Source organism: Spinacia oleracea, chromosome 6 (assembly GCF_020520425.1).
Source record: "Spinacia oleracea cultivar Varoflay chromosome 6, BTI_SOV_V1, whole genome shotgun sequence".
NCBI lineage: Eukaryota > Viridiplantae > Streptophyta > Magnoliopsida > Caryophyllales > Amaranthaceae > Spinacia > Spinacia oleracea.
This window is the reverse complement of record NC_079492.1, coordinates 96,016,826-96,033,953: the sequence shown is the minus strand read 5'-3', so window position 1 is coordinate 96,033,953 and position 17,128 is coordinate 96,016,826. Positions and strand designations below refer to the sequence as shown.

The window sequence follows — 17,128 nt, the reverse complement described above, 5'->3', positions numbered from 1 at the left end:
AATGGATAGCACAACGTTGGTCATCTTGTAGCATATTTTATGTATATTCAGACTACCCATAGTAAGGTTTTAAATTCTATTGTAAATGACGATAACTTAGGGATCACCCTCGAGCGGAGGGCTTCCTAATTTTATTTTTCTCATTATCAATCAAAAAAATAAAAATTAACAATTAATATTAAGGGCCTTTTTTTATGGAGATATTCACAACTTTTTAGTCATAGTGTTTCGAGTTTCCTGTTTCCCCCCGCGTACCTGCTTCTACTCTAGAATTTGGGGAATTTCAAGTCAATACCGGTTAATGGTGAATAATACAAATCGCCTTGCATAATCGTAAATAAATAGACTTTCAAAATATACATTTAACTTCAATTTTTATTTACTTAAGCTCACATTACATTCATTTAACTTTCTATTTGTATTCATTTAACCTTAAATTTTATTCATTTAATTCACTGTTTTCGTTAATTTTTTTTATTTCCACCTATTTTTAGTTTCCTATCGATTTAATTACAAATGCTATGCAGCATTCACAGATCACAGTTATTGATATACACTTTTGTAGAATTTGCCTCAAAACCACAAGTTCGGAGGAGAACATAGACTATCGATTTAATTACAAATGCTATGCAGCATTCACAGATCACGGTTATTGATATACACTTTTGTAGAATTTGCCTCAAAACCACAAGTTCGGAGGAGAACATAGACTAGCCCAAAGATATGTTACCATGTTGCTTTTCTACTTTTCAGTAATGTTGTTTAGTTAGCTTATGTTAAAAAAAATTAAATAAATAAATTTATGTGAATATCTGAATTCATTTTTGGCATTAACAAGCGACAGTATACCTTCTAAACATCATCAAACTTAAGTTTATCATCTACACTCACAGCAATCAAAATTAATAATTTCATATACCATAACATACTATTAAATCTGACCAAATGAATAATGATTGTCAAGAATCACTGTAGCTACATATGGAAGTATATTACAGATAACTGGATACTAAAATGTATAGAGTGTTGAACCCTGACTGACTGACCACAGGTGATGTGGTAAATCCGGTGATCCCTTTATGTTTTGTGGTACTTGAGAGCTTCAAAACGAGCACTAATAGCATCATAGTCTGGCAACTTGGAATGAACAGGAGGAGTCCCAGGTTTAGCATACATGCCAGGTTTAGCATACATGCCATTCGGAGGCTGTTGTTCCATCTCAATATCATCATCACAGTCCGAGTCATCAAATTTTATATCAGTCTGTGTACGAAGAACGTTGTAGCTGTGCCGTCGTACGTTGAAATTCTTATCATCCATATCACTTGGGCTCATGTCAGTATCATTGCGGTAATTATTGGCACCCCCTAAACTGTAAGACCTGTATTCCCTTCCATGGGTTCCCAAATTACCCTCTTGGTTCACATGATGTGTTGGCTGATTGGTTCTTGTGTTCGAATCATAAGAAGCTGTTTGAGCTAGTTCAGCAGCAGCTTGGGCAGCAGCGATGGCATTTTTGGCAGAATTAGCAGCTGCTTTTGCTGCTGATGCTGCATCTTGATAACTTATACTACACATCTCATTACCACCATCACCACTTGATAATCTGAGAGAAGGCCGGCCAGAAAGAGAATCGTCAAGCTTTCATGCTTAAACAAGTACTTGCTAAGTGTTAAACTTAAAAATCATACAGACCTGATTGTAGGTTTCTGAACTTCAGCAGGAGGTGCTGCTCCCGGATTTAATGGCAGACTTCCAGCGCTAACAAATGTTCGTGGTCCTTCCTAATCAGCATAAGACCATGATTATGTAAAAATAAACTATTAGGAAACTAAGAAAGATATCATATAACTGCAAATCAACTGTTCGATAAACCATTCCCTCTTTCTGTTGAAATTCCAGATTGACTCTTCCTTTTTCATGGTTATAGATCGGCATACCGGATGACAGAAAACATAAGCAAGGGGTCTTGTCCTAGTCAGGATTCAGGATTAACCCTAGGATACAGTAAAAATATAGTAGCCAACACTTCATATACTGTAGGAGACCAGAATATATACATTCATAACTTGCACATTGCTCACTGAGTCACCAGATTTAACTAATGAAAATTCAACCAGACTATGTTTTAGCAATGTAATCAATAAACATATTAGCATATCTTGTGAAATGTAATTCACCAGATATGCTAACTAATGAAAAATAAGCATGGATTCAATAAGATTTGAAAGAAACTCCAACCTAAAGAAAAACTTAAGAGAGTGATTAACTAGTCTTAGAAACACCCAAAATCCCAAAAGCACTAATCATCAAGTACCCCAAGAACCACAATAATCATAGGAACTTAATCAGTGACATTAATCTAAGAGCCAAAAGTGATTACCTAAAGCCTAGAATAAAGTTCTAAACAGCTTCACATGAAAGGTTGAAATTTTGACATTTCAGTAAATTATTTAACAGCTTGAGTTTGAAGGTCGACAAGGAAACAATGACATGGAAGCCAAAATTACAAAACTCGGCAGCTAGACAATTTTTATAGGCTTGAGAACTGAAGAAACTTGTTCAAGGCAAAACATAGCTTGACCCGGATTTTACCTTGAAAGCCCAATTAACTTCTGCACAATGCCAACAAAATGGATGCCATTGAACGCTTGGGTACTTCTAATTGTTAGACACAATAATATTTGAATATTATTGTTCCATATTTAGCATTGTAAATATAGTAATATGTAATATGTGAATATTATTGTTCTATATTTACAATGCTAAATATGGAACAATAATATTCACATATTATTGTGTCTAACACTAATCTTAGTAAGCTAACTCTAGAGCTTTAAATTTAAAGGCTCAGAAACACTGCTACAATTTGAAGCTTGAAAGATCTCGGAAACGTGAAAATATAGCAAGAGCATGGAAGCTTATGAAACAAGAGTGGACTTATAATGCCATAATTTTGGCCATTATTATTTTGATTTTTTAAAATAATTTCATGTCTTGTGATTGAAATTTTCTACAGAAGCAAAGAGCCATAAGCCGAGGATCATACTACCCCCCCCCCCCCCCCCCCCCCTGAACATACAAAGTTCAATCCAACCCCTCGATAGTTAACACTTAATACCAAGGCATTGAGCAATTTGAGGGAGGGAAAACTTTGCAGCCTTACAGGTGATTTAGCCCTGGAACAAACCGATTATTAGTTGCTAAAACTACAAGTTTAAGCAAGCTGCTGTTAACATGTATATTTGCACATTGAAATGTTTTCACTAGCAGGGAGGGAAAACTTTGCAGCCTTACAGGTGATTTAGCCCTGGAACAAACCTATTATTAGTTGCTAAAACTACAAGTTTAAGCAAGCTGCTGTTAACATGTATATTTGCACATTGAAATGTTCTCACTAGCAGCCAACCAACTCTGAGAAAAAGCCAAAATATTCTTTCTTGCTGTTTCAAATATTTGGTTATTATTTTGTGACTTCCTTTCATTCAGCTGCTTCAATCAGATTTTACATGTTGAACATTTGAATGAATCAGAGAAACAAGAGCTTTTGATCTTAAATCACTAGAACTTGGCAGTTCAGGAATTTGACTACAAAATTAGGTGGTCGGTGATTCTATAATTTTGTTTGCTGACTTAGCTTGGTACCAAATTTAGCTTCTAGAAGATACTCAAAATCCACTAGCCACTTGTCAGTCATCTGCTAATCCAAATATCAAAAAGCATTTTATCATGCTCCAATTCGTATCAGCTAGAGGAAAAATCAAGTGCGGAAGTGCAGAGAATTTAACTTTGGAAGGACAAAGAAAAACATACAATGCGCTCCTCTGGAGGCTTGAGAAGTTCGGTCTCTGTCTCAGTTGTATCCCATTCAACCTGATACTCCTTTGCTATTTCCTTCATGACCTTAAGCTTCAGTTCCCCAGGAGAATTTTGAACAGAGAGTTTTTCAATTAGCTGCAAATAGGAAGATCCAAGAAGTAATCAAACATACACATCACATATTAAAAAGGGATCAGAATATTAAAAACAAGAAATACATAAGAAGCCCTAAGCTACTGATGAAGTTATGATTGAACTTGGCTTTCTTAGTCAATTTGTTCAGTTAGTCATGACATGTCTCTCTACTACTCAGTACTCTATTATCATTAATGGTGTGCCTACAAAGCTCATCCAGCCTAGGAGAGGTCTAAGGCAAGGGGATCCCATTTCTCCCCTTCTTTTTACTGTGTATGGGTGCCTACAAAGCTCACCCTCACTTCAGATATCATTCTAGATGCAGAACCATGGGCCTCCATCATCTATGTTTTGCTGATGATCTACTTATGTTCTGACATCCACTCAGTTCAACTGATGCTTTATGGTTTCAAGCTGTTTTCTAACTCCACTGGTCTTCAAGTCAACCCTAGCTAATCTTCTATCCACGCAATGATGACCATACGAAGGATACTGGTTTCAGGCCTGATTGCCTCCCTTTCAAGTATCTTGGAGTTCCTATCAGTTCTATGAAGCTCAAATCTCGTGATTGTGGTGTTTTGGTTGAACAAATGGTGGCCAGAAATCAAGATTTGGAGTTCAAGGCATCTCTCCTTTGCTGGGAGAACGCAACTTGTTAATTCTTTACTGATGCGTATCAGTAGAGGGAATAGCACTTCATTCTTCCCCTCCCATTATCAAGAAAATCAATGCATTTGTAGATCTTACTTATTATTTGGTGTCAATGATGACTGTAGACCTGGAAATGTTAGTTGGGACAAGCTTTGCAACTGTAAGGACCACGGTGGTCTGGGATTCAGAAACATGTCACTTTCGAACCAAGCTGCAGTTGGAAAAGCTAGCTTGGGCAATTGAGAAAAGCAGGACAATCTGTGGGTCAAATGGATCCATGTTCTATATGTGAAGAAGAAGAGCTGGCAGCTTTATAGTCCCTCTATGGCTGCTAGCTAGGCTGTTCAATACATGTACAAAGTTAAGAATTTGTGCAACGACAAATTGCAGTCTACTACTTGGCTTACCGTTGCCAGGCATTCCATTACTTCCATCATTTGGCATATGTATGTTCGCAAAAGGTTTTCTATTCCCTAACACATGTTCACTCTATGGCTAGCTCTACTTGACAGGCTCATAACTAAAGCTTGGCTGTTTCAGTATGGGATAGGGGATAATAATCTTTGTGCAATCTGTGGCAATGCTCCTGAAACCAGCTCTCATTTATGTTTTGTATACTCTACAGGATATTTTGAGTTGGTTAGGTTTCATAACAGCCAGAATAGCTCTAGTTCAGATTTTACACTAGTTCAGCAAGAACTGCAGAATTGCTTTCAGAAGAAAGGTCATCTTTGCAGCCACGGCTGGGTTGGTTTATCAAGTTTGGAAGGCAGGGAACTCTGCAGTTTGGGAGATTTCTGTTCCAACAGCAGTTCCCCTAGTCCAGACAACAATTTTTTACATAAAACATAGAATTCAGAAATTAGTGGGAAGAAAGTAAGTGAAATAGAGAGATTGGATGAATGCTTTGTAATTAGCCTCGGTTGTTTTCTAGACACAGTTTGTTGAGTCTAAGCTGTTTATTTCAGTTTTGGCTTTAGGGGGTGCTTCCTAGAAGGTTTGCCTTAGGTCGGCTAGGTTGTATAATTATTTTGATTGATATATAAATCTCTCTCTTGCTTGTCCCAAAAAAAAAAAAATTAATAAAATAAAGCATGATGTTGGGATCATGCTCATGAAAAATATGGCAAATATTACCATCATAACTGAAATTATTACCATCATCACTGAAATTAAAAATTGATGGGGATGACATGAAATTGGAAATACCTGCCTTGAAAGAAACAAGTTCCGAGAAGCAGGATTGATGTGAAAATGAACAAGCTACTTAAAGATTCAATATACGAAAAGGCAACAGAAAAATACATAAACTAAAGACTCATTTTTCCACAAGTAATAGACAGAAAATCTTATACCATGCGATTTACACCACTATCAGGACGCAAATCTGTGGCTGCTGCTACAAAATCTTTTCCATATTTTTTCTGAAAAATATCTCGTATTGCAAGAAGTTCTGGAATGTCTGAGCATCTTGGTCCCGCAAATATTAGACTAGAGATGGCTTCCTTCAAGTCCTTGGGACAGTCCCTACATGTAAAATCAACCAATGTTAAATGAGAAACATTTTCTTAATCACCAGGATAGGTTCAAATTTAAAAATGTGAACACACCTCTGCTTTGCAACAATAGAAAGTCGCGTAACTAGTCTTTCACAGAAGAGCTCAAGAATTTCATTTGCAGCCATCATATTCTGCTCCCTGATGACATGTTCAACCTGCAAAGATAATCAAAAGACATTTTCAGCTACTCAGCAGCTCAAACATGTGAACAACTATTTAACACAGTGCAAGCATATTGATACAACATTAGTTGTCCAATATTCAACCCTAGATTATACTACCCCGACATAAAAATGCATTAAATAATAAGATGTCCAATAAGATGTTCAACCTGCAAAGATAATCAAAAGACATTTTCAGCTACTCAGCAGCTCAAACATGTGAACAACTATTTAACACAGTGCAAGCATATTGATACAACATTAGTTGTCCAATATTCAACCCTAGATTATACTACCCCGACATAAAAATGCATTAAATAATAAGATGTCCAATACTTCTAACATCAATGTCCACATAGGACCAATTGAGGTTGGCATGAGTGGTTAAGGGCATCTTGCTCCTTAACCAAGGTCTCGGGTTCGAGCCTTGGAAATGGAAAAAATCTCAACTGGGAGGGATGCTGCCCATCGAGGTACCCATGCAAACTCACACGGGTGATTAGTCCACTCGCCGAAAGCGGTTGGAACTCCTCGTAGTAGAACCAAAAAAAAACATAGGATCGGTCGATCACTGAGATTTATGAATGTTGCCATATCTCGATTGCATTTCACATAATTACCTTGAATTGATAGAGGATATTGGAGAGGTGCAAAAAGGGATGGACTTTTGGGTGACATTACAGTGATTAACTAATACTTACTTTCGCTATAAATTTTTCTGCACAGACAACATTGGCAATAACAAGCAACCAACAAGAAGTACATTACTAAATTTGTCAGTTCTTCAGAAGTTTTATCCTCTTGATCAAATTACACCGACCATAACCATGTACTACTCCATTTTCAACCCACTAAACCATTAACCATACAAGCTAATCCAACGCTCAAACCTATAATTCAACAATTACCCAACCCCATTAACAAAAGATCCTAATCTAACTAATAATCAAGAACAAAACCAAAAACGAACAAAACCCTTGAAAATTGAAAGGAGAAATTACCCGAATTCTAGCAGTAGCATCCTGACCAGATTGAAGAAGCAACGCAACATCCCGTCTCATCTGTCGAACCACCGTCTCTCTCTTATTCCTCAGCAGCTTAATTCGAGCTGTCGTCATTCGAGCCCATGTCTTGCTATGATCATTGATCACAAAACCCCATAAACCCAGAAACCATAATCAAACCAATTGCAGAAATCAGGAAAAAAAACTGAGAGAGGGAAAATAAAAAGGTAATACCATTTCGACGGTTTGAAGTCCCGACGGAAAAAGGACGCGAGCTTCTTGCAATGGCTTCTCACTGCATAAGCAACTGACATTTTCTCTCTCCTTCTGTAATACTGGCAAATATGAGGTAAAAGCTTGAGCTTTATAGCGTACAAAAGAGAACTATTACGGTAAAACACAAATAATAGGAAACAATTGGCTATGAACTACTTCCTAAATCATTCAACTACGGTGTTGCTGCAGTTTTCGGAGGGTCGAGGAGAGAGAAAGGAAGAGGAGAGAATTTTAACAGGTATGTTTGGATTTGTTGTCGAAATTGAAGACGAATTCGACCTTCCAATTTTAAGCTGGACTGCAAAGGGAAAGAGGTGCTGAAGGTGTGAGTGATCTTCGGAAAAAGAGCCGTTATGTTGTGATGGGGAAATGTGGGTAATGGGGGCCCTTTTTCTGCCGACTCAATGGGGAATGTGGGATCCTATGGGGACCTTTTTTTCCCTTGTAGTAAAAGGTTTCCTATGATCTTTATAATTTCTCCTCAACGGGTTAAAGCAACCTTCGCCAGAGGTGTGATAGACCGTTGGGTGCCAAAGAAAAGAAATTGAAAAAGAATGGGTCACATTTAAATGAATGGGTAAAAGTTTTATTGACTTTCTATATATTGTACTTCCTTTGCCCCTTAATATTTGCACCATTTTGACTTTTTGCACTATTCACAAAATTTACGTTGACCCTATTTTATTTCTAGTATATGAAAACAAATGTTAGTATATAATATATTGTTGGCTTCATCTTAATATATATTTCCAAAATATTATATTTTTATAAATTTTTACAATATGTAGTTAAAGATATTGATGGTCAAAGTTGTGCATTGGCAAGCGTGTCTAGTCAAAACGGTGCGAGTATTAAGGGACGGAGGGAGTAATCATTTATGTAAATATTGTTATTATTGTATAAATATTGTCGTTGTTGTATCTCTATTATATAAGCCAACAGCTGATGTCATTTTGGTAACTACACTTTTGGTGTCCCCCATTAAAAATACCAATATACCCTCCTTAAGTCGTTTATTGTGTTGACTGCTAACCTAACCCTTCCCCCTCTCGTTTCTATCTCCTCCCTCTAGTTTTCTCCTTCGTTTCTCTTCATCTTCTTCGATCTTCTTCCTCTAATCCCCTTCCACCAAATTTGAGCCGCTGAATTCCTAGCAAATTCTAATTGTCTCAAACCAGATTCTTTCGATTCTTCTACAAAGCTACAACCCGATTGTTCCACTTTGGAATCGAAATTAATCTCAACAATTGGTTCAACAGGCTTTGGGGCTGTTATTTGATCATCCGGGGGAAATTTTAAGGATTTGGTGAGTGAGTGATTGTCAATTCGTTTTTTAATTTTAATTTTAATTTTAATTTTTAATTTCGCAGATTTTGTTATTTGAATTTCTTTCAAGTTCAAGATTTTGTTATTTTGGGAAATCCCCAATTCGATTCGTGAATTTTTGGGAACCCTTTAATTTTGTAATCTCAAATATATGTTTTTTAATCTCAAATCTCTGTTTTTTAATCTCTATCTTGCGTTGCTGGATGTGTTTGATTGAAACCCTTTAATTTTGTTTGATTGAATTTTTTGATTGAAACCCTTTAATCTGTTTGATTGAAATTGTGTACTTTGTTGATTTGGATTATTATTTTGAAAGCATTGATTTTTGAAAGCATTTCGATGTGAAGCAACTTTTGGAGAAGGATTTGAGACTAATTTCGGTCTTCTGACGTCGAAGAGTTCGTCAAAGGTAATTTCTCTCTCCAAAAACCCCAATTTCAAAACCCTAATTTTATGTTCCGGTCACTAAATTCTCTCAATTTTGATGTTTCAGGTGTTGCATTCGACCTATAGCTTTTTCGCATCGAAGATCAAGAGGTCTTTGATCAAGTGTATTCCTTGGTGAAGTGGCATTATTCTCTTACTCCGCCCTGTAAATTCAACATCGTCGAAAGCCTTCGGTCGAATTTCAGTGTGCTTCTGAAAATCTATACTTTCTTCTGAAAATTTCAATGTTTTCCTTTATTGATTATAGTGTTTAATTTTCAATTCGATGTTTCTAGTGATAAAGTAAGAACATTAAGAAAAACATGAGTATAATTGGTAATCAGTTTGTAATCAACCGGACTTCTGGCCTTCTGACAACTCTAAGTCACTATACCTCATGTAACACTGACTACTTTGTTCAAATATATGTCCGTCTTCTTATAAACTTAAGATAACATAACACAGTAATTGTGAATTATGTACCACTCTGATATCAAAATCTCAAATCTTTTTCTTTTTATTGATGAAATTATCTTTGTGAAGCCATGTATAGGACATCTCTTGACAATCTCTAGGCTAATCTACAGTTTTTTTCTAATACAATATTTCTGAATGCAGAATGGTACAACATACTTTGGTGTTGTTGTGGGCCGAGTCGCTAACAGAATCAGCGGTGCGCAATTCACTTACAAAGGGGTAATCTACAAACTCATTCCAAATGACGGGAAAAACAGTTTTCATGGTAAAGCCGCTTTCCCTGTTCAATATAGTTACATATATATGCACTTCATCTAAATTTTATTCTATTGTAATTTCAGTGACATTTTCTTATATACTGTAACAGGTGGCCCAAAAGGATTCAGTCGCGTTATCTGGGATGTAGATCAGTACTATCCGAATGATCCTTCTCCTTATGTTAGGTTCAGTTACTTCAGTCCTGATGGAGAACAAGGTTAGTTGCATTACCATTACCATGATCTTAAAACATTCCCACCAACTTTCTAGGTTTTAGCTGCTAGATTATTCTAATTCAAGAACTTGAATGGTACCACAAAATATTGCAGGTTTCCCGGGTAATCTTAAAGTAAAAGTGACATATAAGATAGTCGAAGGAAGCCATCTGTCTATTGCAATGGAAGCAGAACCTTTGAACAAGGTAACTCCAGCTTAATTTTCAATTCGATGTTCTCTAATCTATTTGAAATTTCAGGTATCCACAGAATCTTTTTCGCCCCCCTGCCATGGAAGAACCGCAGATCTAGGGTTCCAGTGAACCAACTCTGCAACTTCAACTTCCTCTCTCCTAAAACCGCACTCTCTCTCCTCAACAATGGCACGAACGAAGAACACCGCTAATAATTCCACCGGATGAAAAGCCCGACCGTTTCCCTTTCTTTGAGATTATGTAAGTTTATTTTTCATAATCAATTTCACACTCAATTTACAGATCTAGGGTTTCAGTTCCTTCGCATATACCGTAGGTCACGTTGTATTTTTTGAAATTATTCATTTGATGCACGAAAAATTTACATTTTAGTTGTCTCTTGATAATTTTAGTTTGGATTTGTGGTACCTTAGTGTGTGGCATGCTTAGTTAAGAATTGAATTAGTTAAGGATTTATCTTATTTAGTTATGTTTTTTTGTGTTTAGTTTTCACTATGAATTAGTGAATGCATTGTTACATTTAGTTATTATTTTTCTTTGTTTAGTTAAGCTTTGTGCCTGTCAATGTTCCATGGCTTCTTGCTCTTCATTACCTTGCCCTTGACTACTTTCTGCTTGATCTTTTGAATATCTGCTGGTAGAGAGACTGAGAAAGTTACTGAGAGAATCCTAGGCCTTTTTTCGTCACATGATAGAGAGATTATCTATAGTATTGTAATTGTTTGGGATTTGGCTCATCAAAAACCCACAAAGATTCTATGGCTTTGCATAGTTGGATTCAGAACCTATTTATTTATGTGTTTTACTTATGACCTATTTGAGCTTGATGAGACTATACAATTGAGAATAGAAAATGGCACAAAGCAAATGCCTTGAAAAAATAGTTAATACCAATCATCTCTAATTTTCAAATATTGGCGTGAGTTCCTACAAGAAGGGAGGAAAGTGTTAATTATGTTCCAATCAACTCAACAAAATTAAACAATAAACAAAAGCAACATGGGGATTAATGTGGATATAGAAATATTAACGTACCCCTGCAGACTGGAACATGTTTTGTACAATAAGCCTTTCCCTCTTAGGATCCACAGGTGATGCCCTGAAAGCATGATTTGATAAACATGACTTAGAAGAGATAGTAGGCAAAGTACGAGAGAGTCAGGATTCAGACGTAGACTTGGGTAAAAGTGGGGTCAGAGCAAGTGGTTTACTGCCATTTTCAGAATACTTGCTGCTTTTAATATCTCATTTAAATTGACATATTTTTCCAAGCTTTGCATGCCTTCATTGACATCCTGGCAAAACTTCTCCGAGGTAGAATAATTTATTTCTGGTTTATGAAATTAATGGTTTGCTGATTTTATGTAACCTGCTCTTTGTCTGCAGTTTTTGTGATGCATGAAATCTACATAAACCCCTTTTGGGTTTGCTCTTTTCAGAATTGTATATGTTGGGTCGGATAATTTCAACACGACATTGTTGTAAATTCTGCATTTACCCTCCCTCTTCAGGTTCCTGTGACAAACTTAGGTGACAGTGGTTTGGAAACTCTCTCTAACTCAACGGTAAAGCATTTAAAGTCTTTTGAATTTAGTACAAAGTTTCTGGATGTGACGAGTCAGCTTATAGAGGAAGTATTATTTTGCAATTTGTAGGATCAGATTTGCCCTATTCACCAGTTATGCAGTACTCTGGAAAAGAAACTTGATAGTGTCGTTGATGTTGAAACTTTTGTGAATCATGGATTATTGATTATGCTGCCTCTGATAGCAATTACAACTTGGTTGTCACGTTGAACATAAGATTCCTTATTGCGTATTATTCATTTTCATTTCTTTGCTTTCTATTCTCGAGTTTAATTTGTTCCTGTTGTTGTATGCTCAGCTGCCACACAAGCTTTTCACAAGCAGCCAACAGCTCAACATATGCAGACTCGAGTAAAGCAGTTGCAGCTCAACAACTTTCTCAAATCCTCATACAAACATCTGGGAAGTCAGCAGCTGAAAGGAAAGAGCCTAGAAGTTTCTATAATGCAGTCAAAGATTGTTAGAAAGATTTTCCTACTAATCAGAAGATTCATTTAGAGGCTGTTAGATCAAAATAACTAAAGTCTACAAGGGGATTTCACGAATTCACGCCGAGTACTATTTTGGACGGAATATGTTTTTTTGTTTGTCTTATACATTTTCGCACGCATCGCGTGCATATAAGTTAAGTTTTTTGTGTAACAGATTAGGATTTTAAGGATTGTCAAATCCTAACTAGGACATATATTAAGTTTTGATATGGCAACAGATTTGCGTTATTACATTTTAAGTTTTCTTGGGTTATATCAGCACGAAGTATTGCGTTATACATTTTTGAGTGATACAAAAAATGTTTATTACAAATCTGTTTCTTATATTCGCACACATTCTCAATCGATTAGTGATACAAAAAATCTTGCTTATTTATTTGTAGCGATTAGTTGCAATAACTCAATTTTACGATTTTATATAATCCCGCACGCATCGCGCGCATATAAGACTAGTTAAAATATATCACAACCACCTTATGGATTAGTAGGTAGTAGAACAAAAATTGCATATTACTCTGTACGGAGTATATATATGATTAAATGAGTATGTTCAAGATTTATTAATTATGCAGTAATTTTAGGGAGAAGAATATGTTGGACAAATATATTTTACGAAAATGGTCAAATAAATTTAGAATATCCGTGCTTGCAGGGGATCTGATCTAGTTTTAGTATAAGTTGTATTTTACTTACCCTTATTTTTCCTAAACTTATCTTATCTAAACTTATCTAATCTTATCCAAACTTATTTTTCTTGTAATAAGTAGAAATAAGGTGAAAATATATAACAACGGATTTTTTTTTCTAGTGGCCTAGTATGTTTTCAACAAGAATACAGAATAAGTAATAATCATGATAATGATAATGAATTTTGGTGCCACTTGGATAAAAACATTTGGATAGTAATGCTTATGATAAATTTACTTACCTAAATTCTACAAACCCTAATTATCATAACCATACCCCATTCAACTATAAATACCCCTTCATAGCCTTCATTAATTTTTACACTAAAACCTAAATTCTATATAATCGTCATAAATATCTCTCTCTCTAACTCAAGGTAGCCACCCCCTCAAAGGAGGCAACCACCGTCGGCCACCCTAGGCGACACCACCTCGTGGTGTTAACTCCTTCGTTCTTCGTTCTTCATTCTTCGTTCTTTGTTCATCGTTATTCAATTAGTTGATTAAAATCATTATTTTTGGGATAGTAATTTAATTATTTTTGAATAATTCTTTTGTGATTTAAAAACATGTTTATAAAATATCATTTTGTGAGGGGGTCGAAAAGTGTGATGGAACAACCAAATGCACAACCTATCTTTTTGAGGAGAATGGATTGCGTACGGCTCGTTGATTCCTTATCTATTCCCTCGTTGTGGGGGGGGGGGTCGGAAAAAACGGGTTTAGGGCATTTCCTTACTTCTTCTCTCGCGGTGTGTGGAAAATAATATTAAGTAAAATCGGACTAACTGTGGGCAGTAGCCTCTTTTTACTAGTTTATGGAGTCACCATTCAGTTTTAAAAAATTGACAAAATCCAGTTATTGTGATACGTAAAAGTACAAGCTTGTGAGACCCAGGCTCAACGTATTTGACCACAACGGCCTTAGGTTTCCTTGTGATTCTTGTTGTGGGAATCGCTCAACATAGATCCAGCGGAGTAGAGATTGAGGGTTCGGGGGACATTTACTAATACGGGGAGTGCCACGCATTAGCCTATGAAGCGGTCCTTACTAGTTCAATGTAACGAAGACGAGATAAGCTTTAGACTAAATTACTAATCTGAATTGCTTTTAATGCACAAATATTAACTAACAATCGTAAAAAGGTGATTTAGATTTATTTTAAGGTACCTAACAATAAATCTGGATTGTCCAAGGAATATCTTAGTAGGCGTGATAAATAATCAGATTATGTTTGACGTATTTATAATGGTGATTAAAGCAATAAAACAGATTAGGGCACGTTACAGTATAGTTTTGGTTATATTGCGGTTCTCGGGAACACTTACCACTCGCCTTAGCAGAGCCTCCTTTGTCTTTAGAACGACCTTTGTACTGAATTTCAGATCCTTGTCCTTCATTTAATTCCGATAGAGTTTCCCCTTAGATTCCTTGGTTTGGTCTTATGAATTGGCTATAACTTTGGTAGTAATTTGGATGGTTTGAATGCTTATACGGGCATAATTCGGAGAGGAGAGAGAATTCAGAATATCAGAGGAGTGAGACTGAATTGATGATTATTGGGGGTAGAGAAGGGATGTATTTTAGTGTAGACTAGTACAATTCCGAGAGAATTATGATCGCTAAAACACATTTAAATCCAATTTGTATCCATCTGAAACTGTCTTGGGCGCAAGAAAATTTTCACGCAGGTCTTTAGGCGCATGAGTATTCTCGCGCTGGGGGCTGCCCAGATCCGCATTTTCCCATAAATTTTGATCTTTAACTGAGCATAACTTTTTCATACGAACTCGGATTCTATCATATAATATCTTGTTGGAAATCTACGGAATCCAGATTTCCAATGATACTAGGTTTGCATCAATGGGCTTCTTAAATCTCGAGTTATGGGCCAAAGATTAAAGGTCGGTTCGTTTTGGCAAAGCCCAAGTAAATGTCTTATAACTTATTCGTTTTAAATCGGATTTGGGCTTATGATAAGTCTATGGAAATATTATTCCAAGGACTATAGACCATGTAATGTGCATGATCCAAATTATAATTTATAGGACTAACTTTGGCTTTGTAAGGACGTATCAGTTGCTAACAAGCTAACGAGCGTATTCTATGAACTCGTGAGCATGTTTAAGTAATTTGGGTTAACATTTACATGTTTTGTGCCCAAGAAATATGAGTTTGGGAAGTTTTATCATTAAAGCTTTGTTATTTCAAGAGCCTGAAGGCAAGCACTAGAATGTCGTGGCGCGCACAGGTGTGCTGTAACGCGAACAACTATATTTTATCTTTTTATCGATGTCACCACATATTAAGTCGTATCGGGACGCAAATGCGACTAAGTATGTGTCCAGTCTATTTTCACGATGCTTTATATTTATGGAAGTTACTATATTTAAAAGTTTCTACTCCAGATGGTCTCTTCAGTCAGTCGAGGGTCGTTCTTCAGCTAATTAGAGTGCATTGTTGACAAGTGGGTTATAGTTTCATCATTGAACTTATCGCTTCTAGCCGGAGACCAAATGTAGGCGTTTACAATCAGATGTGGAAATCTTATTAAGTAAGAGGGAAGCCTAGGTTGTCATAGCCTCCATTCAATAGATCATGGAGCCGCCATTCAGTTTTTCCTACGTTCTCGGAGAAAACTGACAAAACCCGGTTATTGTGATACATGAATAGCAGCGTAGGCTGAGGCTCATGTATTTGACCATAACTACTGTAGGTTCCCTTGTGATCCCTATTTGGAGATTGCACAACATACATCCGCAGAGTAGATATTAGGGGTTCGGGGGACATTTACTAATACGGGGAGTTTCCAGTATTACCCCATGTGTCGGTCCTTACTAGTCTAATGCATCGTAACGAATCATAAGAAAGAGACATGCGTTAGATCTACGTTATTAATCGGGATTGATTTTAATGCACAAATATTAACTAAACAACGTCAAAAGGATGATTTAGGTTGATTTAAGGAACCTAGCAAGATCCAAATTGTCCAGAGGTTATCTTATTAGGCGTGATAATTAACCAAATTAGGTGAACAATTTAAAAGGGTGATGAAAGTAGTAAAAATTAATGCAGGTTACAATATAGTTTTGGCTATATTGCGGTTCTCAAGAATACTTACCACTTGTCTTTTCTAGATCTCTGTTTAGGTTTAGAGCTCCCTAGTGGCTGACTGACTGGTCCAAGTCTTGATTTGAATCCTCCAGAGTATCCCCTTAGATTCAATTAGTTTAGGCTAGATATCCGGCTATAGTCTGGCTTAGAATAAGACGATTTAAGTGTGAATATCGGTGGAGGTTTGATAACAGGAGTTAACAAGGCTTAGGGAGATTACGAACGTAAGGAAGTGTTTAAGCTTCGATTAATACTCAAGCTTTAGGTTTGGGTGATAATGAGTGAGAATTCGTTAATACTTGGTGAAGAATTTAAAGGTTTGGCGCCTCGTATTTATAGTGTAAATTGGCCGGGTAAAGATAGACGTACGAAGAGTTAGAAGTTCGCTAAAATTAGACTACAAACACTAAAATATTCTAGCGCCTGGAAGGGTAGTGCTGGAAATTACTGGCGCTGGCCAGGCATCGCCAGATCTGTTGAATACCACGTCAGATCTGGAATATTACTGTAGGGGATTTCTTTTTCGTACGTTCTCGTATTATTGTATTTTTTATTTTGAATGCAAGTTTTACGCCTTTGACGAATTCTATTTTGAAATCGCCAAAAAACCTAAACATGGTCCGATTTATTGAAAAGCATGACCATTAGATTTGACTTGATTTTTGACAATCCCACCCCCAAGAGGAGCCAAATTCTAGGGTCATACTAATAACGTTAATCGGTTTTGA

At 36.4% G+C, this 17,128-nt stretch overlaps 2 protein-coding genes across 2 annotated transcripts; one reads left to right on the top strand and one right to left on the bottom strand.

Annotated features, from left to right (window-relative positions):
- Positions 1–896: 896 nt before the first annotated feature.
- Positions 897–8,040, bottom strand: LOC110800250 (uncharacterized). Its single transcript, XM_022005553.2, has 7 exons — positions 7,564–8,040; positions 7,327–7,459; positions 6,216–6,319; positions 5,961–6,132; positions 3,814–3,954; positions 1,696–1,784; positions 897–1,606 (listed from the first exon to the last, which is right to left on the bottom strand). The coding sequence occupies exons 1-7, from the start codon at positions 7,641–7,643 to the stop codon at positions 1,078–1,080; spliced, it is 1,248 nt and encodes a 415-aa protein (XP_021861245.1). The 5' UTR covers positions 7,644–8,040; the 3' UTR covers positions 897–1,077.
- Positions 7,753–10,674, top strand: LOC110800252 (uncharacterized). The gene is made up of 5 exons (XM_056832498.1): positions 7,753–7,843; positions 9,264–9,340; positions 9,976–10,099; positions 10,202–10,309; positions 10,422–10,674. The coding sequence occupies exons 1-5, from the start codon at positions 7,753–7,755 to the stop codon at positions 10,526–10,528; spliced, it is 507 nt and encodes a 168-aa protein (XP_056688476.1). The 3' UTR covers positions 10,529–10,674.
- The last annotated feature ends 6,454 nt before the right edge of the window (positions 10,675–17,128 follow it).

What these genes read in the sequence shown, in the direction of transcription:
- LOC110800250 (XM_022005553.2), bottom strand. Translation starts at nt 7,643, where the DNA reads ATGTCAGTTGCTTATGCAGTGAGAAGCCATTGCAAGAAGCTCGCGTCC. An exon ending in ATGCTACTGCTAGAATTCGG is followed by an intron (nt 6,320 to 7,326) that starts GTAATTTCTCCT and finishes TTATCTTTGCAG; the next exon opens with GTTGAACATGTCATCAGGGA. An exon ending in GTTCAGAAACCTACAATCAG is followed by an intron (nt 1,607 to 1,695) that starts GTCTGTATGATT and finishes GCCTTCTCTCAG; the next exon opens with ATTATCAAGTGGTGATGGTG.
- LOC110800252 (XM_056832498.1), top strand. Translation starts at nt 7,753, where the DNA reads ATGAACTACTTCCTAAATCATTCAACTACGGTGTTGCTGCAGTTTTCG. An exon ending in CGTCGAAGAGTTCGTCAAAG is followed by an intron (nt 9,341 to 9,975) that starts GTAATTTCTCTC and finishes TTCTGAATGCAG; the next exon opens with AATGGTACAACATACTTTGG. An exon ending in CGGGAAAAACAGTTTTCATG is followed by an intron (nt 10,100 to 10,201) that starts GTAAAGCCGCTT and finishes ATACTGTAACAG; the next exon opens with GTGGCCCAAAAGGATTCAGT.